Below are 24,356 nucleotides of genomic sequence, written 5' to 3' on the forward strand. Positions count from 1 at the left end.
GAAGAGCAGCAGCCGATCTAAAGCAGGAAACGCCTCCGTTTCTCAAATGCAGTTTTCAATTGGTGTGCCTTGAAATGAGGGATACATCAAATGTATTTAACAACACTCATCTTCACCTTATACGTACCAATAACCCAACAGAGCAAAGGAACATTAATACTAATAACATTTTGTTTCAACAGAAATTTAAGGTGCCTTAAAAAAAGAATTCCAATCATGAAGATTTAGTTAAACTATGATAATGGAATAGAGGTCCAATGTGTAATTTTTTGGAGGATCTATTGACAGAAATGTAATACAATATACATTATGTCTTGATGGGTGTATGAAGACCTTACATATTGAAGCATTATGTTGTGTTATCTTAGAATGGACTATTTCTGTCTAACTATACCGCAGGTCTCATTACATTAAATTCACCAGGCTGTTTCAACAGTACCCTTAAACGGACAAACTGCTCTACAGAACTCGTTTCATAAATAAGTTTACTTCTTCTGCAAAGAAGTGAAACGTGACAACATCTTAGTCCTGTGCCAGCCACCGTAGTGCTTCGAAAGGGAGGGGTGGAGTGAGCCTTTGGTTGCAATTTGCAACCTCACCACTAGATGCCGCTAAATTTAATATCATTGGTATTTTTACTTTTCAGAATTATGACAGACATAATGACCATGCATTGTGCTCATCCCTACATGATGTGATGAAAGCAAAGAGCTCATACTTTTCAGGACACATAAACAGAAGAATGGTAACGGAAAATAATGTTAAGCTGTTGTTTTGTGATCTGTATTAATGCCACACAACACACTTATTTCCTGGTCCATCACAAACACCTGGTCCTAGGATGGTTCCCGACTGGCTTCACTTCCTCGCTCTGAGCCTTTACCTTCAGACATATACATGGACTCCAAATCCTCCAGGTGAGAAAACTGCTCAAACAGATGGGACTCTGTGGAGTCATCCAACACTCAAAAATAGATATACAGAGAAAGATCATTATGAACCGTGACTAAATGAGCACATCACAAGCATCAGATAAGCATCTGAAAAATCCACAAAAAATCATGCTTGAATAAAGTACACAAGACCCATATAATTTTACAGTTGCATGTATGCATGCTAGTAAACAAATATGTCACCACAGCAATTCCGTGAAAATGTCAACCTATCCATGAAAACATTTGGTGGTTCAAATACCCATGTGAGACCTCTCTTCAAATTTGTAAAGTATTTGTTTTATTTTTAGTGCATGATTTTCCATAGTCAGGTAAATGCCATTTTCAGGATTGTCACATCCATAACGCTAAATTTTCCTCATAAATTAAAATAAAGAAACTATTTTATGTTCTATAAAGAGGCATCCTTTCTCCATTCATTAGGTATTATTGCTTCAGGATTGTGCATTTTATTTCACAGAAATCCTGCAAAGTTTGCTGTTTCCCAAAAAACGCTTCCTTTGTCATATCCTGCATGTTTATTTCCCTTTTTTAAATATAAAATGTGTTCATACACTGACATTTGTTCATGTTTAGAGTCTATCAACAAGGGTTGAGTTAAATATGGTTCAATATATCCGTAACAAATTCATTCTTTGAGCATTTTTATGTCATGTCCATAACACAAAATATGACATCCATAACGTTGGAATTGCCCGCCTCTATTAATTTGATTTAGTTGATTATCTATTTCGACTCATTGTTTTCGTCAAGAAGGACGAAAGACCCTTAACTATAAATACAAGAAAGCATGACCGGTAGCAAACCAATAGCAATCAGTAACTTTGTTATTGTTAATAATATCAACAGAGATACGTACAGTCCAGTGCTGAAGAGATGAGTGTCTCTGTGTTGTGTTCAGGTTCAGACAGCTACACTGACATTTTCTTCCAAGCAAACACACGCCCAATCATTCAAACACACAGGAAGCTGTGACATGATTTGCGTAGCTCTACAAGTCATCTGTCTGGTTCTTGCTTGTGTTTTTAGTTCGACAAACACACAAAAAAATCCTAATTAAACACACTTTTATACTATATCATGTTCTTCCGTATAATGTACACTATAAAAAATATATATAAATAATACTATTTTTTTCAACAAAATTGTTTTATTTCACAGAGATTTCACATATTTGTTTAATGTGGTTTACATTTACATTTACATTTAGACAGCAAATTTACATGTCAAGTTAGAAATAATGTAATCCTTAAAACATGGATTTACTTAAAGCTACCCCAACTGCTGGAATATTACCGTTTTTAACAGTGATTTCATATGAAAATAAAAATTGCTACAATTCACCCGTGTCAGATGTTCATGTTGATTGTAGTAACTTATTGCCGTCTGTTTGTTTTGATGCCTGTTTGTAAACTGCTGTACATGTGTGGACACCTGTAACCCAAAGCAGCTCCAGCTGCACCAGTTTAGACGGCAAAGTCTGCTCATTAAAGCTATTGTGCAAATGTTAAGAAATAAGGACATGCCCACGTGCACATGTTAGGAATGTATTAAACGATTTATTGTGTGAACAAAAACTGCAACATTCAACATTATGTCATGCCACATACAGAAACATTTACATTTAATATTCAGCAAAATTACAAACTAAACATGATAACAAAACATTTTAAAAAATCTAATTTGAAAGGTACAGTCACAATCAAACGTCTTATTATGTCAATGATTCGTTTTATTTCACAATCTCAGTCAGTAAGCACATATAAAAGCACTGGCCCAGAATGACCTTAGTCTTCCACACACAAATGAATATGTCTCTCAGTTATATGGTTTTGTTTTGTTTATGTTACGCTGATGTCTGGGGACGGGACCTGGCCTCACCTGCTTTACCAATTCCTCCTCTCTCTCAGATCTAAAAAAAAAAAAAGAAACGTTATAAGACTTCAGAGTCTTGTAAAACAGTGCATTCATAGATAAAAACAGATATCAAATTCTGATAAGTAAAAACTATAATAAAGGACACAAAAACATAATGTCATAAAAATATAAACATAATATCCCCTTTCTATTATCAGTTTGTTTCAAACAAGGTTATATGAATTGAGAAATGTAACAACACTAATACAAAGAGAGATATTCAAGCTGAAAAATTAAAATAAAATAAAATTTGGAAGGAGAATCCTTAATGTGCAAAAAACTCAGATCTTTTTAGAATGACTGAAGAGTAAATAAGCAAGAACCTGTCACAATGGCAGTAGTCTACGGCTGTAAGAGGTTGCCTCATTGATCTCAGTTGTCTCACTCGCTTCTACAGAAGAAATTGAAACATATAAACCATTCTTTCTTTCCCTCTTATTTTCTTAAATAACTTCCTGTCTCACCTTCATACGTTTGTTCCGTCCTTGGACAAGTACAATCGCTATAATAACTACAACCAGAAGCATACTGCTTGCTCCAACTGCAATCCAAATCCACAACTGTAGACCAAGCACATCTTTGGTCAAAGGTCCCTTCCATTTTAGTGTTGGCCCATTCATACTGCTGGACCCTTTATTACCTGACGTATAAAATCATTACAAATGGACAGCGTTGTTGATTTGGGAGAGCATCATTTGAATTGTAATGGGAATTGTGAAGTGCGGTTGAGTTTACCTGAAGTGCCGGTCACAACTGTCAACGTTGTGTTGGCTGTCAGCTTCGTTCCACCATCAAACTCCACAGTACACACAAATCTACCTGCATCTCTAGACTGTACCTGGGTTAGATGAAAAAACAGGAGAGAAAATAAATGAAAGGAACAATACATACAGTATGTGTAGTTTTACAGAATATATCTGAAGACATAATCACTTTTGTCAGCTTGATATCATAGTTGATGCTGAGTGGTCCATTTGTAAATATAACTTTTGAAGTGTTCTGACCATTCCATTGTAAGGTCTTTTGTGTGTTATCTAGAGTTGCAGATGACACTTCAGGAAGATGGTCAGCCTCCCATTTCCCACCCACTACACGCCGAGATGTTATTTGAGGGAGAGAACAGGGCAGAACTACGTTGCGCCCTACAGTCACTTCAACAGCTTCTGTGGTCTGGAGACCTGAGGGGTGTCATGTAAAATGTGCATTAAAAAAATATCTATTTAGTACCAATCAAATAAGATTTATAACACAGTTATGAGGGACACCCACCTACAACAGTTAATGTGATATTTATTTGCAAGCCCTGAACCTGACATGTCCACTGGCCGTTCTCTTTCAAAGTCAAAGATTTCAGGTGAACTTTTTGCTTTCTTTCATGATATTCTTGACCATCAGAAGGTCTCAGCCACGTAACGTCTGCTTTGGGATCTCCTTCAACATTACAGTGCAACTCTGCATCACTAGATTGGGGAAGCACTGTGCCTGGTTGAACAAAGGCTGAAAAAGAACCATCAATTACAAGTACAGTGAATTTGACGCAAATAAATCAACAACACGTTTAAGTTCTCCCCAATGTCGCCCAGACTCACCTGACACAACATGCACATTGTATTCACTTCCATGTGAGCAGAAGTAACGCCCCGAGTCACTAGACTCAAGTCGTGTTATCCTCAAAGAGTCTGTATCTGGATGATATTTATTTGATCCGGATGGATATATAGACCTGTAAAAAAATTACCCTACAGTATTAACATCGCCTAAGTAAAAAAACGAGGTTTGTAAATGATGGTGAAAAGCAGAAAAAACGATACCTCTTAATTTACGTCCATTATAAATTCTAGCGATGCGATTATCTTTGAATTTCCATTCAACATCATCTTTCGGTGATGTACCTTTACACTGTATGGTAAGGTCCGTCCCAGCTTTCCGATACAAGTCAGCGGATTCCCCAAGTATATGAAGAACTGACAAAGACACGCAGGGAGCAACATGGTTAAACACAGAGAATGATATCGAGTGAGTCAGGAGTCTGATCAGCACTATAAACAAATGTTTGTGCACTTGTAAATGTGACAAAAACAGTGTAATGGCAGGAAAACGAACGCTGTATTATTGAACTGAAGGGGGTTTTTAAGCTCACCAAGAAAAAGGATGTTCTTGAAGGTACACATTCTGTTGCTGTTTCAAAAATCTAAAGGGAAAATAAAATATTATTTTTAAAGACAATAAGTGAGAGAAGTCTGCTGAGGTGAAATATTGGATTATAAATTCATTAGAGACATACATCTATTTCGTCCTCTCACGTATAGCTACTTTCTGTAAATATGATTATATCTCCTTAAATCATAATTGACTGAAGTTAAACTACTGTTAACATTTTTTTGAAAAATAAAAAGGTTAATTTTAATTGTAAAAATTGTTTTCTTTTTTATTCATGCAAGCCAATAAATAAATGAAGCAACTTCAAACTTTTTTATTAGTTGAACCGTTTTAGTGTTTCAAAGTTAGGGGCGAGTTCACCATAGACGCTTAACGTTAGTCAACTATTCTCAGAGACTGGCAATTAGTTAGAACTAATCAGTCTTACTTTTCATATTTCAATTTGAATTTTAATCGACCTTTTTATGCAACTCACTTGAAAAAAAATAAGATGACTAACTTAGACTAGTCTGAGCAGTTTATGCACGCGGAGGCATATTTCTACGTTTATTAGAAAACTTTATTTTATTGTAAATCGGACGGCACAAAATGTTAATTGCATAGATTCCAGTAATTATTTAAACATTAATTTTACAGTCCAGAGTTCATCTGAATATTCACTTAACACAAAAATGCATTAAGGTTTATAGGAATCGTATAAAAGCATTAAAAGACTTTCCACGTATCCAAAAGATAAAATGCTGCCGATCGAGTGCAGCAACAAAATCATGAGTTTCTTGCCTGGACTAAAAACATAATTCAATTTATTTTCAAACACATGCATCAAGTCTATGTTTACAAACAGTTTTATTTTTTATTATCGAAGGTCTTATTCTGAGCTGATGGATGATGATACTCACGTTCAGAGTCTGAAAAAATATTGTCGTTGTTGACGAAGTGCACTTAATCCAAATGATAAAACTTTACACAAACCTGCGTGAGAAAGCTGCCAAAACCGCATCTGATGTTGAATTGCAACGAGAGAACGGAAGACAGAAAAATGTTTTTTTGGCGAGCAACCACATGCCAATCTAAAGCAGAAAACGCCTCCATTTCTCAAATAGGTGTTCCATGAAACGACAATTTACTAGTAGCAATACAGTTCAAATCTATTTATTACAGCATCGTTTCTAAACCAACAACACAAAAGAGCATGCGCCCATTAATACTTTTTGTTTTAACATAATCCCTGTCTTTAAATTATTAAGTACATAAATTGCCTTAAGAAAAGATTGGTTTACTCTTGGTGCTAAACTGCCCTTAACTTACAACACAGTAAATGTTTTGCCTTTTAGTATCACCGGTAACCACGAGCTTACATTTACTTCCTGTAAAAGTTTTATACTGCTTTTATATTGCTTAATGAAAACAGAAAAAACTCAACACACTCACAGTCGGAACAAGCAAAAAGACATTTTTATTAAAGCAAATAAAGAACAAAAGGAATTACTTTTTCCCCAAAAACAAAATATGAGAGGGAAAAAGAAACACCACGGTAAGTTTTGCATTCATGTGTTTAATCTCCAATATATAATATTTAACAGTTTTTGTGATTTAGTGAAGTAATGACTTGTGTTTCAGAATATTTCTGCAAATGACAAAGGGAGGGAAGGTGGAGCTTAGCTCTAAAAGCCATGTCACAATAGCCACTATCCAATCAGAGGGAGGCACGAATGAGATCAGTGTGTGTGTGTTTGTGGTAAGGCATTAGCGTTTTCGAGTAAGAACACACTAATCCGCACACCCTACAATTTTTTCCGTTTCATTTTTAAGACTGACATCTATTCAGTAGTGAGTATGTGTGGGATAAGTGCTTTGACATCTTATTAAAATGGGGCATCAGAAGCAGGAGTCCTGGCCTAAAGTTTCCAGTACCTCAGATAAAGATGTGTGTGTTTGTGTATGTGTGAGACAGAGAAAGAAAGAGATGCTGTACTAATTTACTTTATTCCACCACTCTCCTGTAAAAGTACAGGTAGCCCAGGTCCTTAGGAGGTTTCTCAGAGGCACAAACTTTTTGATCATTAATGATAACCCACCTGAAAATAAACAGAACAAAAGACATTAAAAGAGAAACAGAGAAAAACAAGCACACAGAAAGAAGAGAGTAAACTCACTGTTGGTCCTTCTTGATATGACAGACATAATGACCACACATTGTGCTCGTCCCCATGTGACTGATGAAAGCAAAGAGCTCATACTCTTCAAGACAAATAAATTGAAGATTAGAATTGCTGAGGACTGGTAACAGAAAGTATTGATAAATTGTACTGCCTTCTTCAACAATGGCATACAAACACACTTACTTCCTGATCCGTCACGAACGCGCGGTCCTGGAGGTGGCTCACGACTGGCTTCGCTTCCTCCCTCTGAACGTCCACCTTCAGACACATCCATGGACTCCAAATCGTCCAGATGAGAGAAGATCCAATCGACAGCACGCTCCAATACATTATTCTACACAATCACAAAGACACATTATATTATTTTAGAAAAGAAATTAAGTCATTGTGAACGTAAGTGAAGATTGTCTTCAACATTCTGATTTAACGGAGGTGGATTAGTTTCCACTGCAACTTGACAGGATGGATATAAACAGGAGTTAAATTTTGAAATTGATCTGGCAGGGCTGTGACTGTTTAAGGGGAGGAACTAAACAAATGTTTTGACCAAGATGTCTGATCACAGAGTCTTTCCACTAAAGGGCATATTCAAAATTTGATTAAAGATTATGAATTTAAATAAAATAATGACCCGCACAATACATTATTTCTAATAAACAGTGCATTATTCCAGAAAAAAATAAGAATTGACAGTGTCGATTTCAAAGCTCTACACATAACGTTTTCCTAACAGAGGCAGTTGTCCCTTACGGTAGCTCTGAGAGCGCGGGTGGCCTGGTCTCTACTGAATCCCATAGACACAATAGTTGCTAGGTGTTCCTCAGGTATACTCTCTGTGGGTGTTGTGCCAGGACCAGAACTAGAGCCAGGCATCATTAAAGGTGCCGAAAAATCTGTAAAAAATCACAAGTGGAGAAAAGTAATGGCAAATCTGCACTGGAGAGTTTTGGACGTCCTCTCTTTTCACAGCTCATATTTAATGTTTTTTTATTTACCAGGGTCATCCATGTGTCCCATCACCCAATTCATAGCGGCATCAATGCCAGTGTTGCCCGTGTAATACACTGCTTTCCGGCAAGCTTCCAAAGGAAAACCCATCTCACACAGCTGAGACACAGTGGAGTCATCCAACACTGGAGCTGAGAGACATACAGAAAGAGACAAAGAAAGAGAGAGGTCTATACGCATTACTTTATGTTACCTTTCCACTATATGCCAAAACTAATGGAAACCAAACACTACACACAAGTGTATGTTGAGCTCATCATGTCATGTAAGTTTACACACTACAAAATATAAATAAAACAGAAAGTACGTAAACAAAGCAGAAAGACAGAAAATCAAAAAGAAATAAAGACAGATGTCTGAATGACAGACAGATGAAAAGAAACGATGACAGCAAAGAGGAGAAAAGACAGACTGACACAGCAGTGGGGAGTAGAGAGAGTCGTCCTCCTCGTTGCCGTGGGAACCCAGGATACCTTTAACCTCCACATCAGGGGTCATGAGAGGAGGTGGCGCCACTTCTGGTAAAAGCTCCTCTCCAGGCTGCTGTCCCATGGCACGGAGCGCGCTCAGATCCAAAGTGTCGGGAACGTCGATGCTTACATCTAATAAATAAATTGGTACATTTAATGTTCAATAATCACATTACATTAGCATCAGTATTACATAAATAACCATTGTAAATAAATAACCATTTTACTGTACCCAGTTTTTTAGGGACCCAGTCCAAGCCGAAGGTGAATTTCTTAATTTGGATAACAAGATGGTCAGGGAATGAAGCAAAGCGAGTGGTCCTGAAAAAATGACACCGAATGCTTCTACTTATTATTTTGAATAACAAAAGGCGTATAGAGTAAACAAGTACTATGATGCTTACTTTGTGGCAGTGGTTTTAGCCTGCACCGCAGAGCTCCAGAAATCAGTGAGTGTTTCTGGTTCGCTAAGAGCAGCCATGCAGGCAGCAAATGGGATCTGAGCACGTACTACAGAGGGGTATGGGGCTCCAGATGCTTCTGCCTCATCACGACGACGCTCTGCTTCTTGTAGCTCCTCTGATAAACAGAAAGACACGTGTCAAACAAGAGAAAGAATAAAATGACAAAATGGGCATTTTGTATCAATATTCCTGCATCATATGTCAATCAATTTTCAATGTAAACCACATTCTAATGAGTGTCTAACCCATATTTGTTGCCTGATCCATAGGAACAGGCAGCTGGACAATGTAGTCCACTCGTTGGGTATATTTTGCCTTTTGAGACTGCTGACATACAATCTTTTCCTCTACTAGGAAGCGGAATGCTTCGGAGGGATTCATGCCAGACCGACAGTTCCTCTGGAAAACAAAAATAAATCCTTACATGAGTTAATTCATAGGGAAGTGAGAAAAATAAAGACAGCTAAAAAAATTCCCCATTACTACCTCAACCATATTTATGAAATGGAGAAGAAACTCTTGCGCATCCTGTTGCCGATTGGTGGAGAACTCGGGATGGCCTCGTCCAACCAGGGCTTTAAACATACGAGGTGCTATGCCGACCTGGTCACCCTGTATAAACATATTATTAATTTAGAAAGTAAATTAATTAGTTAACGACATATTTTTATAAATGGCTTTAAAAAACTCAAAATTCTTATGATAAAGTTAAGTTTACCCTGGATTCAGAGGAGGCATTGGGGTCATCTCCAGGTTCAGGTGCAGGTTTTGAGTACTCTCCTGACAGAAGACCATAGCCCAGCTTTGCTCTGATATTAAAAATGGAAATAAAAGAACACAAGAACGCTTTGGTTACTTTCTAAAATGGCTTAATCCAATCAAATCAGAAAATCTGGTTTCCTCTGTGACTCTGTGATGTTTAGCGACCTCTGCTGGCAAGTTTGAGAACCTTCAATTTAATCTTTAAAGGGTTGATATGACATGGCTGAAACGAATATTATAGTTTGTTTTAGTTTGTGTATACACGATTTAAGGTTAAAAAACGCTGTATGTTCCATATGCGGTGCATGTTTGTATCTCAAAGCTCATCACTCTGAAAAGCAAGGTGTGCTATGATTGGCCAGTTATCCAGTGCGTAGTGATAGGTCGAATACTGCAAGCTTGTGAGGGAAATGTAATGCCTATTACCATATTTGGAACATTAGGTTCCCATCTTAACAGCATATAAATTAGTCAAGTCAAAGTCTTAGTCAAATCATACCACATACTTATGTAGATTTGTGGGGGTTTGGTTAAACAAGGCGTTTCAGGGAGGTCTGGGAGAGCATTTGCTTTAAGATAGAATGCAGTTTTTTTCTCCCGATGCTTTCATTTTGCAATTTTACGTGTCTAATACATGCATGGGCAACTTAAAACACCAAAGACACAGTCACGTATTCGCGCCATACGACCCCTTTAACAGTTAAGGACTGAAACAATAGTTCCCTCACAAAAAACAAAAGTTATAACATTGAATAGAGCAAACAATTTGTATGTACAAGTGTTATTATGTACATTCTTTATAACTTTCATCTTTAATAGCTTAACACACAACAAAGTGCATACAAATTTTTGAGACAGATACTCACACTTGGGTCTTAAAATCCTGTGTGGGGTCGCTTGGTGCCTCACCAAAAATCTTGTCAATGTTAGAAACATATCTGTGCAGAATAAGAGCACAAACATACGCATTAAGAAAGATTACTAGTACTTGAAAAAACAGAGTGGGTACAGCCAATACACATACCATTGTGGAACGCTTTAAATATTGTCTAAAATACTCTAATAGCACTCTTAAAAACATTTGATGCAGTACACTACAAGATATGGTGCAATAGCAAACTTAAAAAGTACAACTGCATTATTACAGTGGTAAGCTTTTAATATTAACACACCACAATATTAAAACCACCGGAAACAGATAGACATAGACAATATTTTTTTGGCACCAATGCCACGTATTTTATTCTACCTTGTATGTATTGCATACATTTTATCATTTTCTTCTCTTTTGTAAAGCTGTTTTGAAACAGTCACATTTTAAAAATTCGCTACATCAATTACCTTGAATTGAATACGCAGTCACACAGACAGTCTGAGACGCGACACACTCACTTGGTCTGGAAGTCTGGGATGGTGAAGAGCACTTGCATGACAGAGTTGAGGTAGCAGCTGTTTCCCAGGTTCTTCATACCGGTGAGCCCCGGGCCCCATAGAGGCCTCAGAGTTGTGCCTGACTCCTGAATAACCTCCCACTCCCCCACGCGCTGGTTCACTGCAATCTCCAGCTCAGTCATGGTGCGTTCCGTCTAAAAAAAATGGAAGAATGGCTTTTTTGTGTTAAATTTTTTAATAAATCCAATAATTTTGCTTGTGTAAGTGTGGAAAAATGCTTTTGAAAAATAAGTGACTACAATCACTAGATTGGCATTGACCGATAACAGCAATTAAAGACCACTCTGAATATATGCAGATTTTCTAATAGAGAAATGCCTAAACCGAAATAAAAGTGACCGAAGAAAGACAACACTAACCAAATAATAACCTACATACTACACCCACATTTCAATAAAGATGTCCACTTATTCACACATCATGTTTATAGCACATTTTTCCAATGATTCTACCTTTTCCATAGTCATCATATCGATGCCAAAGTGAGAAAGATGTTCTGGAAGCTTTGAATCTAACACCATATCATCTTCGTCATAGGAATAGACATCTGCAAAGACACACACATAAAGTGTTATCATAAATATATAACATTTTAATGTGTTCCAAATTATTTGACCAGATGTCTACATTCCAGTAGGTTCTGCAGATGCTTACCTGCCCCATCAGGTGTTATTGTTCCAAGTTTGACAGCCATTGGATAACCGGACTGCTGGTAATGCTGGAGGGCATGGTTATTCCCCCCTGTCCCATCAAAATATCTCCGTCCACACAGAACCTTCCCATCCGTCAGATTCATCCACAGATTCTCTTGTAGATCACAGACTTCACATCTCCAACCACTGAAGTAAAACAGAAAACATGTGAATGCAAAAGTTCACTAAATATAACCAAATAACTTTATTCAAAATGTCTATGTACCTCCCATTTGTTTACCTGGGAGGGATTTTGAGCCCGTTGTCGAGTTGTTTGAGTTCAGCTGCGTGTTTTGACTCCTGCCGTACCTCTCCATCCCACTGCTGCACCTGCAGAGCGTGTGACACCGAATCTGCTGCCTGCAGCCCTGCTATCGACAGAGACACCTGCGCATGCAAATAGCACCAACACACAGCATCTCCTACTTAAATTTCAACCTACATTGAGCTATGATTCACGAATCGATTTAAGGCTACACTCACCCTCTCCTTAACAACATCTGGCATAGAGGCAAGATCCTCTGATGTCACTTCCAGTCGTTCTGGGAGGAGAACCACATTGACCTCCTCCTCACACTGCTCCTGCTCAACATCAAACCCTCCCTCAATCCCTGGAAGATAGTATTGGAAATGAATACTATTCATAATAAAAGATGTGCATTAATTGATGTACAATAAACGAAGACTTACCTATGGCCAATCTCGTGGGCTTCTTTTTTGGAGGATCGCCTGATCCAGAGTTGCTGTCATCCTCCTTCTGCAAGACAGACAAGAATTTAAATGTATTTCATGTTATTTAAAGGAAGTAAGTAAACTAAAAATAATGACTTGAAATGGCTAGACTGTAAAGATACGTTAATGTATACCGCATCCAGTCATAACCATAAGTGATCACGTGTTTCTGTACCTGCGTCTTGCGAGTCCGGGTGATGTGCAAATAAGCCCTCTGACCGGTTTTGGCGTTATGTCGGTCAACATACTTGCTTCCAAAACCTAGAAAGCTGTTCATGCAGACGTACAACCCTCCCTCACTCTCCTGAAACGGGCAGAAAAAAAATGTATTAACAAAACACAGCACCACGCGCTAAGCGTGCTTGTCTCACGCGCGCCACCTGCAAAACAACTGAAACGTAAACTTTACTAGCTCAACATAGCTTTATAACTAGCTTAAGGCATGCTAACAGGTACTGGTCAGCCTATATAATAGATTATATCCAGGAAATGTGTTTAATCGAGAGGGTGACTAAAGGTTAAGGTTATGATTATAATATTTGATTAGCATAACGTCGTGATGGAAAATCAGGTAAACTATTGCAATGGATGAGCGCTAGTTAGCGCCTATACCAGTGTACACAACAAGACTATAGCAAAACATCCCACGCACAAAATCAGATATCGCGCAAGTAAAAAGTGGACGATGACTGTGCAGACTATACATGCCGCGTCTTACCGGACTGGCGTACGAGAAGGCACACTCGTCTTTGTGAACACGATCTCCGGGCCTCGGTACTCGAATCGTAGACAGAACCGACATCAATATCTCGCTAACCTCCGTCATCTTCAGTTCAACGCGATTTACCCGCTTGCCTGCTCACGCTTGCCCGTTTGGGTTCTTCTGGCCCCCGGTCTGCGATCACTCGCTCCTGAAATACAGTTCGCTTAAAGTCTGTGACTACCACCTTCTTTCTCTCTGTCTCCCCTCAATGAAAAGCTGCTGATGGGCCAGTGTGTTTCATTCGAGGCCACAGCTGCAAGTGTTTTACCGTCATGCGCCAAAAATGCGCGCGGATATTTACTCGCCTTACTCATTTCAGTGTTTGACATATAAACGCAAGTCATTTTAAGGTGTAATTATTTCGTATTATAATGTAATTTTTTTCATGGCGTATATAATACTTGAGCAAACATTTTTTTCTTTAGCCATGTGGAAATAACACTTCATGAAGAATTGTACTTTTGGTATATTACGGTAACGTGGAAGCCATGACAGTTGTCAAAATGAGAAGGCGGAAATTTTGACCTCTTGTTAATATTAATACTGGCCTCATGCGGATGGGAGTAAAAGTGGTAACAGCAGGGATGCAGAGCTCAAACGTCACAAAATAAATAATTGCTTAATCAAAGATGTGTACGATGTTCCAAGTGTAGACAATTGCTTTTTTCATAGTTATATTCTGTTTTCATTTATAACACAACGCCCTCTTCGCTTTTTATTTACTGAAATTAGGGCGGTCGAATCAGATTCCTGGTTTGGGAATCAGATTCCTGGTTTGGGAATCAGATTCCTGGTTTGGGAATCAGATTCCTGGTTTGGGAATCTTAAGAATCGATTCCTAGCTGCTGTTTTCGATTCCTGTTCAATTCCCTGTTCTCCTACAGATTTTTATTTGTTATTAAAAATGTACAGATTTTTAATGCAATAAGCTGTCACGTTTTACATTTATTAATTAATTTGCTTATTGTTTCTATAACAAAAAACTTAACCAAATATGTCGATCTTGTCCTACAATTCCAATGTATCATTAATAATAACATCAATAATCTAATTGAGTTTTTTTCAAAATAAAGCACAGGTCAAATAACTGTAAACTATTTTTAAAGTTATTCAGCAGAGAAACACATAAATACTTGAGGAATACAATATAGACAGATCAAGGATCAGTATATCGTATTCAAAATATGCAAGAATACTGTGGATAGTTAAAATGACAGACAGATCTCTGGAGGTCAGGTATATTGCAGAGAGGCATTTCTCTTACTGACTTAAACACTCACTTACACATATTTTTTGCTATTGCTCTTTCTACAGTCATCTTCTCATTTAATGTTTAATGCAAGTAGTGCCGACAGGTGTTGAAAAAGTTCTGTCCAGCTTTAACAGCTTTTAACAGACATAAAATGTCTTGAGGAAAATCAGTCTAAAAACTTTGGGAAAAATTCACAAACGAAGAAGGTCCAGGTGTGAAGAGAATTAAACTTTATTTGCTCCAGCCAGAAAGGTGAGACGTCCTTAAAGCGTCTGAAGATACAGATACAGATTTTAAATCAACAGTTATCAGAATCAGAAAGAGCTTTATTGCCAAGTATGTTTGCACATACAAGGAATTTGTTTTGGTGAACATATTGCAAAATATACAATAAACGTAAGATAAAGATATTGAGAGTAAAGCTATGTGTGTGTGTAAATATGTACAAGTAAAAAATAAGAATAGACTATTGTAATACAAGGTATCTGCTATATACAGCAGAATGAAATATAATTTACAGAAAAAGTTGTATAAAAATAGATAGTGTATTATCTGCAGGATATAATTAATATTGCACGTTATTATTATTTCACAGAGATATTAATTGCACATAATTTTTTGCAAGTAAGTTTTTTAATTGCATGTAAAAATTTAAAATTATACACAAACTTCAAAGGGTGTTCTCCTCCCTTTACCAATCAGTTAAGGCCCTGTTATATTTTATTTCCTTTAGCCAATCCCTTTTTGTCACCCTTATTTGCTAAGCAACAAGGTATGGTTCTTACTGAGAGAGACCAATCGTAATTTAGCTTTTTAAATAAATTTACAGACAATAGCTACACTTACTTGTCTCTGAATGTTACAGAAAAACAAGTTCTTACCAATATTACTGAACCAACACCATTACTATGGATACATTAGAAAGTGCCCAGAACTTGTGAAGCTTTTAAACAATGGTTGGTTCACTTCTAGATCAAAGTAGGCCCCTAAGCCTTTACTTATATATATGCTTCAAAATCTTAGGCCTCAGACATTACTGGTTGTTCAAGGTACTCAAATGTGCACCAAACCATAAAGTGCATTTGTGTAAGTAATCATTTATTAGATGTCTTAGTTAAAAAAATGTAATATCATAAAAGTGCAACAATTTGTTAACAATAGTGTGATATATCTATGTTAGCTACATTTCCTATCAATACTCCTTACTTATACATAAAAACAGTGCAAAACATAATTGTTGTGAGTGAAGAATTGATTACGGCGTGGTTTTATTTCATACTAAAGTGAAAATCCATCCTAATGTCCTTTAAAATACATAATAACATCCAGATAAATATGTTGTGAGACTGTGCTTTATATAATATTACAATCACTGGCTTTTGTCACATTAATGCAAACACACAGTACGCTTGAAATCCGCAAGAATGTAGTCCTATCAAGACCATTTTAAAGACGATAGCATGACAAACTTTGCAATTAATTATTTTAACAACGTCCTGTGGTGTGGTAACCATGGTAAAAGCGGAATAATTGACTCCGGTCCGTTGAATAAATCGAAAGTTAATGCAGGCCCGAGGTCTAACGACCAACTTGGGGTTTGCAAATTAACTTTCGAATGATTGAACGGACCGGAGTCAATTATTCGTGACGTAATTCTCTTCGAGCACTATTGAGATCATAGGTAGAGAGAGAAGACGGTCCGGTCGTTTAACGTTCCGTTTGAAAAGACACACGTACTTATAGGATTTGTTAAATGTGTCGATAAATGTAATTATATTCATTGTGTGCAAACAAAGCGTTTGCTTATATGCATGCAGAATATTTTATGCCGTTCCACAGTTCTAAACTTCATCCATTACGTAGACAAGAAACTATAACGTGATTTAGCGGAAAGGTAGCTCTTTAAGAGGAGTCGATTCCTTTTATGGAATCGATTCCCAACGCCTTGGAATTCTTTTTGGAATCGATTCCCAGACCTAACTGAAATGTCCCTGTTACTTTCTGTTTCTAAATGTTTACTAGTCAAACACTAAACCAAGCAAAGGATGAAAAGAAAGAAAGAAAGAAAGAAAGAAGACAACGAAAATATGTTTAGTGCACGCTTCAGGGGAAAGGGGTGATACATTAAATCAACACCGAGAAAAAACAACTTTTCTCATTTGAAGATATTCACTACGAACTATCAATGTTTACATTGACTCGCAGTCTTCCTGTGCACACAAACACAAACACACAAACACACACACATCGTTTGTCGTATCTTGCTGCCAGGCACGTCATTCCTCTCAGATCTCCTCCCTCCGTTCATCCAAACTACAGTCTCTGCGTTATGGCGCTTCGCTCAAACTCTTGCCATGTATACGTGGCGTTACTAATAGCACTTTTCTTCATTATAAATAATGCATCTGTAACTGGAAGCAGTGGGCAGTCTTCCGAGAGTTTATCCGGACTTTTACCTCCATACGATGAGCTCTATTACCGCGGGGTTCGGGCGTATTTTATGGAAGAATGGGAGCGAGCTGCGGAGTTCATAGAGAAATCCATATCCACTCGAGAAACGCTTCTTAAAACGAGACGCAAATGTCACGACGAATGTTTGTCGGCAGGAGATGACAGACTCTCCAAACTGGGTAATTTTTTTTGTACATATCCACATAAAGAGTGTTAATGCATGACTGTCACATCTTATGTGTGTAAGGCATACACACCTAAACACTAAAGCATAAACTAATATATGAAGCATGGTCAAAACGGCCGGGGGTCTGGAGTTTTCAATGATTGGATCTTTAACTAGTTGTGTTTGGATGGTAATACTGTTTTGTGTGTGTGTGTGCGTGTGTGTGTGTGTGTGTGTGTGTGTGTGTGTGTGTTTGTATATGTGTATGTGTTTTAACCTGAATACACATCAACTCATGAGGACTCATGTCACCGTGGGGAGCAAAATTGAGGTCCTAATGGACAAAAAAGCTGATAAAGCTTACGGAACAATATTTTTTTTTAAATCTAAAAGTGCTAAAGGTTTTCTTTGATCTTTAAATTTTAGGGTTAGGTTAGGGGATTAAATATACAGTTTGTACAGTATAAAAATCATTACGTCTATAGACTGTCCCGTCAGAGATATTGAACCAGACATGTGTGTGTAGATGCATTAGAAGGAAGTCTCTGGGATCTGTGGGCACTGGACTGGATCCAGGTCCGGGCAGAGTGTGTGAGGTTCTGTATGGGTCGAAGCGTCTCTCCTACTGGTCTTCTGCCAGTATCCTCAGACATTGAGTATGAGTTTGGAACACGAAACCCTTACAACTTCCTGCAAGTCACGTATTACAAGGTACCACGACTCATGATGAATGTTGATATGTGAAATCATGCTTCAGTCATTCAGCAAAAATAAACTATTCTCATCCCAACACACGCCTGAATTTGTCTGAAGAACATTTACCTACAAGACAGACTTTCTTGCATGCAGATCATGCAGCTATTTGTCAGATCTTTGTGAAATATCAAGGTCAGGAGGTCAATGCTTTGAAATATTTGAAACCCCTTTACACAGTTGGATAAACTGCAGAAAGCAGCATCGGCTGCTCACACCTTCTTTGTGGCCAATCCAAGTCACTTGGAGATGAGGAACAACCTTGAGAAGTACAGGAGGATGACAGGAATGAAAGACGAAGCCTTTCAAGACAGAGAGAGAGAGCATGAGAAACACTGGGTGAGAAAAGTGACAGGAGTTGAAAGAAAAATTAGGAAGCATTCTAACTCTCTTATCACCTTCAGGAGATGTATGATGCAGCCATCCAGGCTGAGAGCTCGTCTGATTGGTTGAAGGCAGTGATGAAGTGGGGCGATTGTGTGAATGAGACGCTGAAGCAGACAGAGGAGTGCAGAGCTCAGTGTGTTACAGCGTCACAGGTCATTCCAGAGGAGCCAGACACAGTACAGGGCGCTTATGAGAGAGCTGCAGGTGAGAAAAACTAAATAATCCCTCATGTCTCAGTTTAAAATGCATAGGCGACTGTAAGACATTTGTGAGATGCCCGTTCTGACAAGTGTGAATGTGTGCCTTGTGTCTTCAGCCCTCTCTCTCTCATTGCTGTCATGCAAACAGACGTGTGTTTCCTTATTGTCAACCCGACCTGGAAGGGTTTCTGCTGTGGAGGACTTTCTGCCCATGCAGTTAGAACATCTTCACATTGCACAGTACAAAGGTCAGATGTTATTAAGACCAAAAGTGTGGGATTTGTATTTCTGGTGTTTGTGCATTTTTAAGAACATATTGAGAGAATGGCAGAGTTTTTGATGGTAAATTATTCTTTGAAAGGGATATTTCACCCTAAAATGAAAATGAATCATTTATTCACCTTCATGTCATTTTAAACCTGTAGGCCTTTCTTTCTTCTTCTTGAAAACATGATATTTCGAAGAACATCGGTAACTAAACAGTATTGGCCCCTGTTAAATAATCATATACAGATTTTTAATCACATGAGGGTGAAAAAATAATGATGGAAATCGTATTTCTGGGTGAGCGATTCCTTCAACAAACTCTGTTATTATGTACTTTTCTCTGTGTCCCACAGCTGGGGACCTGAAGGGGGCAGTGAAGACCCTGCGGTCCTTGTTGCTGTTTTACCCAACAGACTCAGACTCGCTCAGTAACCTGCAGCTATACACTCAAAATCTAGAGGGCGACACTGATGCTCAGGAAACAGGACCCCTACAAGTAGGTTACAAGCATGATGGCTGGATATGACACATATCCGTCAATATGACACATGGGAGATGGAGAAATAATAAGATGCATTTATATAAGTATACTCTGTATATGTCTGTTGGAGTCAATGGCGCAGATCAAAACAGAATTGTTATCTGTTTCTTTGAAGGAAATTGCCATGTATGTCAGTAGAGCCCTGGAGGAGAAGAGGCTGCTATATTTTGGGATGGCTAACTTGGACTTTAAATTCAGTGACCCGGTATTTGCCTTTATGTTTTTGGATTTTCTCTAAGTGTGTTTTGTGCTCGCTTCTATAACCGAAAGACCTCAGACTAACTGTATGGTCTTGGCAGGATCTGTGGACGCCCGAGGATGTTGTGCCTGAGTCACTGCGTGAAAGTTGGAGGTGAGTCTGGGAAAGACGAGTGGTAGTCAGGGATTATGTGAAATATGGGATAGTTCACCCAAAAAATGAAAACTGTCAACATTTATTCCCCCTCTTGTCATTTCAAACCTGCATGACTTTTTTACTTTCGCAGAACACAAAAGAAGATATTTTGAAGAATGTTAATAACTGAACAACAGGACTACCCATTCACTTCTATTGTATGGACACAAAACCAATGCAAGTCAATGGGTACCGCAGTTGTTTGGTTGTTCTTCAGAATCTCTTCTTTTGTGTTCTACAGAAGAAAGTAAGTCACGCAGGTTTGAAATGACAAGAGGGTAAATAAATGATGACAGAATAAAAATTTGGGGTGAACTATCCCTTCAAACCTTTTTATTCTTCTCAGAGCAGAGAAACAGCTGCTTCATGAGAAACTAAAGCAGGGAGAGAAAGTTGAAGAAGTGGATGACAGTGGATTTTACGCAGGTACGATCACTTTCCATACACATGTAACCCTTTCATTCTTTTTTTTATAATTTGTGATGCATAAACTGCAAGATATTTGCACATTCTGTTGATCATCATAAGAAAAATCCTTTATGATGTTAAAAACATCATATTTCAAATCCCAATATTTTCAAAATAATCTGCAGTAACATTATTTTATCCTTCATTTATTTTTCACCTCTGTCTTTATCGCTCTCTGTGTCTCTGGCACAGGTGGTCCTGTTCCTGTGGTTGGTGTAACAATCACTATGGATGATCAGAGGCTGAACGGGACCAACCGCGTCGTGCTGGATGGAGTTTTATCTCAGTCTGAATGTGATCGTGTGATGCAGCTGGCAACTGTGAGCTTTTTAATAATCATCCTAAAATCCCTTTCAATTGCTTGTTTTAAGTGAAATGCACATCAGACTCTCAACCAATAGCATTTGAAGAATCTTACATCTCATCATGTGTTGATGATTCAGGTTGCTGCATCAGTGGGTGATGGTTACCGGGGGCGACGCTCTCCTCACACACCGCATGAGAAATTTGAGGGTTTGACTGTTCTTAGTGCACTCAAGGTATATAACTTAATCCGTGAAACATGCTAGAATCATTTATGGTATACAAATTCTTACTCCAAAAACGTGTTTGTTTGCCAGTTGGCTCAGGGTGGCCTGGTTAACCAATCAGATGCCAGACTGCTACATGAGATTGGCGAAACCGCCAGAGTTCTGATGCACTCGTACTTCAGAAGTCATTCCGCTCTTTACTTTTCCTACACACATTTGGTGTGTCGCTCCGCCATCCCAGGTACATACAATTGTGCTAAAACAAGAGTTGTCATTCACTCATGGGTTTATATCTCACCTTGATGCTCACTGTGTGTATAGGACACCAAGAGGGGCGGTCGGATCTTTCTCATCCGGTTCATGTGGATAACTGCATCCTGGAGCCGGAAACAAGACAGTGCTGGAGAGAACCTCCTGCCTTCATTCATCGAGACCTCAGGTGCATAGAGAATGGCAGGCTTCTGTCAGTTACTTCTGTCATGATCACTAGACAATGTATAAAAACATTCCCTTCAAACAAACAGCAGATTTTCATTGCTTTTAACAGTGTCAGAGAAATATTGTGGGTGTTTGTTAATCCACTCAGTGTATTTTAATAAATCTCATTTGCTTAGATCATTTTGATCAGACCTGGGTCCACTTGCTAGCATAAGTCAATGACTAGCAATTAGTAAGGACTTATCAGTCTTACTGTTCATATTCCCATTAGACCAATCCACCTTTTCATGTAACTGACTTAATAAAATGATTACCAGTCTTGAAGAAAGTAATTGATGACTAACTTCTAAGACTAGTCTAAGCAGTTTATGCAACCGTCCACTGGGTGTGTGTCGCATTGTTACATGGTCATTTGACAGGCCATGCTGTATACAATAGTATTGCATACTTCGTATCTTCGAAGAGTATTTAGTTTGATCAAAATTTATAAAATACAGAGACAGCTGTATGATTTTTTCCGGAAAAGGTCGAGCTCCTGGAGGTTTGCAGAGGGGGCGGAACTACAGCACAAGCACAAAATAGATCATCACAGGCATTTTCCCTGCATAACAGTTGATTCACTATAAGTTTGTGTTGTTTACATTATGCACGTAAACACCAATTTCCAACAAAACATATGACTTAGTTTGAATTACCGCGTGCAGTTCTGGCATCTTTTCTATCAGTTTCAAACGATCTCCAAATCAAGCGTTATATAAACTGTTTATATAACATTCATCGCCGAAAAGAAGTGAGCAAACAAACATAGTTAAACTTCCATCTAACGAGTGAAGCGGCACTGATGGGCGTGCTCTTTCTCATTCTGGCTGGTTGACGCGTGGGCATGCTCATTCTCTCACGCTCGCTCATGAGCATGCTCTTTTGCTAGGTGGATGACGCGTTGCCGTGCTTTTCTGGAAAAATTGTACAATAAAGGACTAAGAACCCTTGTTACAAAATGGGAATCCATGCTGGAAAAAACTTCCCGAAAACTGTCGAAGTGAATCGAGCACAGAAATACTATGTCATACATTCAACACATTTTTTGACAAGTTGACTGTGTTAAGCTTGAGAAGCCAGCACGATTAACAGCGTAAAGAAGTCGGAATGCTTGAAATAGCATGTTACCTCTGCTTTAAAAAGCACAAAAAAACAAAACGAGTTTCATTCGCACACAAAATAATGTGGATGTACTGTTGTCTTTTGCAGTGCAGTTCTCTACCTGAATGATGGTTTTGAAGGCGGTGAATTCTTCTTTACTGATCGAGATGCTAAAACAGTCACCGTGAGTTTTGTTTTTTAATATACATCATAAGAGCACTATTAACACTTAAAGGCATAGTTCCTCAAAAATATATTTTCTTTCATCATTTATTTACTGATGCCTTTATATGACTCTTTCTTATTTGGAACACAACAGAAGATATTTTCAGAAATGTCTCAGTGATTTTGTATCTATACAATGGAAGTAAGTGAGGGCCAATGTTGTTTGGTTACCAACATTCTTCAAAATATCTTCTTCAGTGTTGTTCAGAAGAAAGAAGGTAATGGAATGACATAAGAGTGAGAAAATGAAGAAATCTTTTTTTGCTGAACTATCCCATTAACTTTGTCTAATGAAATAGTTTGTTAATAGTAGAAAACCAACTGTTGTCTCTACATTCTTCTCTCTTTTAGGCAAACGTTAAGCCAACCTGTGGGCGACTGGTGGGATTCACATCAGGACCTGTCAATCCTCATGGTGTTACTGCCATAACCAGCGGTCGACGATGTGCATTGGCACTCTGGTTCACCACTAAAAAGCACCACAGAGATATGGTGAGCTCATCAAAAAAAGTCTTGCTTACAAGAAACATTTGTGCATTTAAATTAACATTTCCCTACATGGCAGATGTCTATCCAAAGAGGCTTGAATGATAGTGTTGGTATGTCTATAATGATCACAGCGTGATCAAGTTCCCGCATGCATATAACACCATTTCTCTATATATCTGTCCTAGGAGCGTGAGGAGGCTGAGGCTATATGGGCAGCAGATGGACACAGTGTAGTAAAAGAAGAGAAGGATGATGGAGAAACTCCCTCAAATTCTGCTCGGCGTGGGAGAAGCCAGGTCAGAGAGAAGAGCAAAGATAGAGAAAGAGTGACAGGGAGGCGGGATGAGCTGTAGAGTGACAGCTGAATGAGCCAATCAGACGAGAGACAGTATATCGCTCATATGCCCATGGACATTGATTTTCATGCTGCCTGTGCTTCCTGTCATCTTGTCATGAACACTAGTTTATTTTTATTTCAGACTACACCACGTGGATATGTCTCTATATGTTGATTGTACGTGTGTATGTGTGTGTGTGCCTAGGTTTCAGGATGGCACTGTGTGTGTTTTTATGGTTGTTATGAATAAATATGGTTATGAAATAATAAAGAAATTGTAAATAGAATAATGAACTGAAGTCATTTATTATTCACTTTAATTGTTATTTACTCTATGATGTTTAAATATAATATTTTCATTTTCTTATTTCTTTCCCCAAAGTGATGAATGATTGTGTAAGAATAACACATCTGTCTACTACAATACATAATTGCAAATATTCTCTATTCACAACTTTTGTTGCTTTATTTTTGTTTGTTTTGTTAAAAGTGATGATGTTGTGTTTGGATGTAAAAATGTTGACATTGACATTAGAGGGTAAATTATTATTTCTTTCTTTATTATTTCTGGTAAAAAGAGTGGAGAGCAATACATGAGCAGTTAGTGAGATTGAGTGAGTAAGTCATGAAAGGACTGCAGCACATTAGCTCTGATGGAATGAGCGAGAGACAGTAAGAGAGGGAGGGGGAGAGAGGTATGTGGAGGGGGAAAGAGAAGGAGAGCGAGATTACAGATAATCCCTCATAAATGAGTGCATTTGTTTATGAAGGTTACAAATCTCC

General features: G+C 38.1%; 3 protein-coding genes across 4 annotated transcripts; 1 reads left to right on the forward strand and 2 right to left on the reverse strand.

The window, feature by feature from the left end:
• Window positions 1–2,492: 2,492 nt before the first annotated feature.
• Window positions 2,493–6,060, reverse strand: LOC130433498 (neural cell adhesion molecule 2-like). Its single transcript, XM_056763407.1, has 10 exons — window positions 5,930–6,060; window positions 5,011–5,061; window positions 4,680–4,834; window positions 4,460–4,592; window positions 4,140–4,367; window positions 3,804–4,048; window positions 3,606–3,708; window positions 3,335–3,510; window positions 3,194–3,261; window positions 2,493–2,865 (listed from the first exon to the last, which is right to left on the reverse strand). Exons 2-10 carry the CDS (start codon window positions 5,039–5,041, stop codon window positions 2,772–2,774), a joined length of 1,233 nt encoding a protein of 410 aa, XP_056619385.1. The 5' UTR covers window positions 5,042–5,061; window positions 5,930–6,060; the 3' UTR covers window positions 2,493–2,771.
• A 406-nt stretch (window positions 6,061–6,466) lies between these two features.
• Window positions 6,467–13,792, reverse strand: usp5 (ubiquitin specific peptidase 5 (isopeptidase T)). Of its 2 annotated transcripts, none has more exons than XM_056763351.1 (20): window positions 13,491–13,792; window positions 12,948–13,076; window positions 12,731–12,797; window positions 12,524–12,651; window positions 12,282–12,427; window positions 12,003–12,187; window positions 11,801–11,895; window positions 11,289–11,482; window positions 10,763–10,834; window positions 9,853–9,943; window positions 9,621–9,746; window positions 9,380–9,533; window positions 9,075–9,249; window positions 8,903–8,991; window positions 8,617–8,802; window positions 8,188–8,331; window positions 7,943–8,085; window positions 7,376–7,526; window positions 7,187–7,271; window positions 6,467–7,108 (listed from the first exon to the last, which is right to left on the reverse strand). In XM_056763351.1, the coding sequence occupies exons 1-20, from the start codon at window positions 13,596–13,598 to the stop codon at window positions 7,015–7,017; spliced, it is 2,562 nt and encodes an 853-aa protein (XP_056619329.1). In that variant the 5' UTR covers window positions 13,599–13,792; the 3' UTR covers window positions 6,467–7,014. The 2 variants fall into 2 exon arrangements, with proteins under 2 accessions (XP_056619329.1, XP_056619330.1); XM_056763352.1 differs by having other exon boundaries at window positions 8,674–8,802; window positions 13,491–13,791.
• Window positions 13,793–17,061: 3,269 nt separating this feature from the next.
• p3h3 (prolyl 3-hydroxylase 3) lies at window positions 17,062–23,857 on the forward strand. Its single transcript, XM_056763373.1, has 16 exons — window positions 17,062–17,417; window positions 17,931–18,115; window positions 18,338–18,496; window positions 18,562–18,748; window positions 18,861–18,992; window positions 19,365–19,507; window positions 19,668–19,757; window positions 19,852–19,904; window positions 20,293–20,372; window positions 20,607–20,734; window positions 20,858–20,953; window positions 21,035–21,185; window positions 21,266–21,383; window positions 22,631–22,706; window positions 23,099–23,239; window positions 23,422–23,857. The coding sequence occupies exons 1-16, from the start codon at window positions 17,117–17,119 to the stop codon at window positions 23,587–23,589; spliced, it is 2,208 nt and encodes a 735-aa protein (XP_056619351.1). The 5' UTR covers window positions 17,062–17,116; the 3' UTR covers window positions 23,590–23,857.
• The last annotated feature ends 499 nt before the right edge of the window (window positions 23,858–24,356 follow it).

This window comes from Triplophysa dalaica, chromosome 12 (assembly GCF_015846415.1).
Source record: "Triplophysa dalaica isolate WHDGS20190420 chromosome 12, ASM1584641v1, whole genome shotgun sequence".
In the NCBI taxonomy this organism is placed as follows: Eukaryota; Metazoa; Chordata; class Actinopteri; order Cypriniformes; family Nemacheilidae; genus Triplophysa; species Triplophysa dalaica.

Excerpts from the sequence above, each read along its gene's own strand:
- LOC130433498 (XM_056763407.1), bottom strand. The coding sequence starts at position 5,041 with ATGTGTACCTTCAAGAACATCCTTTTTCTTG. Across the intron at positions 4,593-4,679 it reads ATGGACGTAAATTAAGAGGT|TCTATATATCCATCCGGATC; the intron begins ATCGTTTTTTCT and ends TTTTTTTACAGG. Across the intron at positions 4,049-4,139 it reads TATCACATTAACTGTTGTAG|GTCTCCAGACCACAGAAGCT; the intron begins GTGGGTGTCCCT and ends GACACCCCTCAG.
- usp5 (XM_056763351.1), bottom strand. The coding sequence starts at position 13,598 with ATGACGGAGGTTAGCGAGATATTGATGTCGGTTCTGTCTACGATTCGA. Across the intron at positions 8,803-8,902 it reads CTGGGTCCCTAAAAAACTGG|ATGTAAGCATCGACGTTCCC; the intron begins GTACAGTAAAAT and ends TTTATTTATTAG. Across the intron at positions 7,527-7,942 it reads CCCGCGCTCTCAGAGCTACC|AATAATGTATTGGAGCGTGC; the intron begins GTAAGGGACAAC and ends GTGATTGTGTAG.
- p3h3 (XM_056763373.1), top strand. The coding sequence starts at position 17,117 with ATGGCGCTTCGCTCAAACTCTTGCCATGTATACGTGGCGTTACTAATA. Across the intron at positions 17,418-17,930 it reads TGACAGACTCTCCAAACTGG|ATGCATTAGAAGGAAGTCTC; the intron begins GTAATTTTTTTT and ends ATGTGTGTGTAG. Across the intron at positions 18,497-18,561 it reads GAGAGCATGAGAAACACTGG|GAGATGTATGATGCAGCCAT; the intron begins GTGAGAAAAGTG and ends TATCACCTTCAG.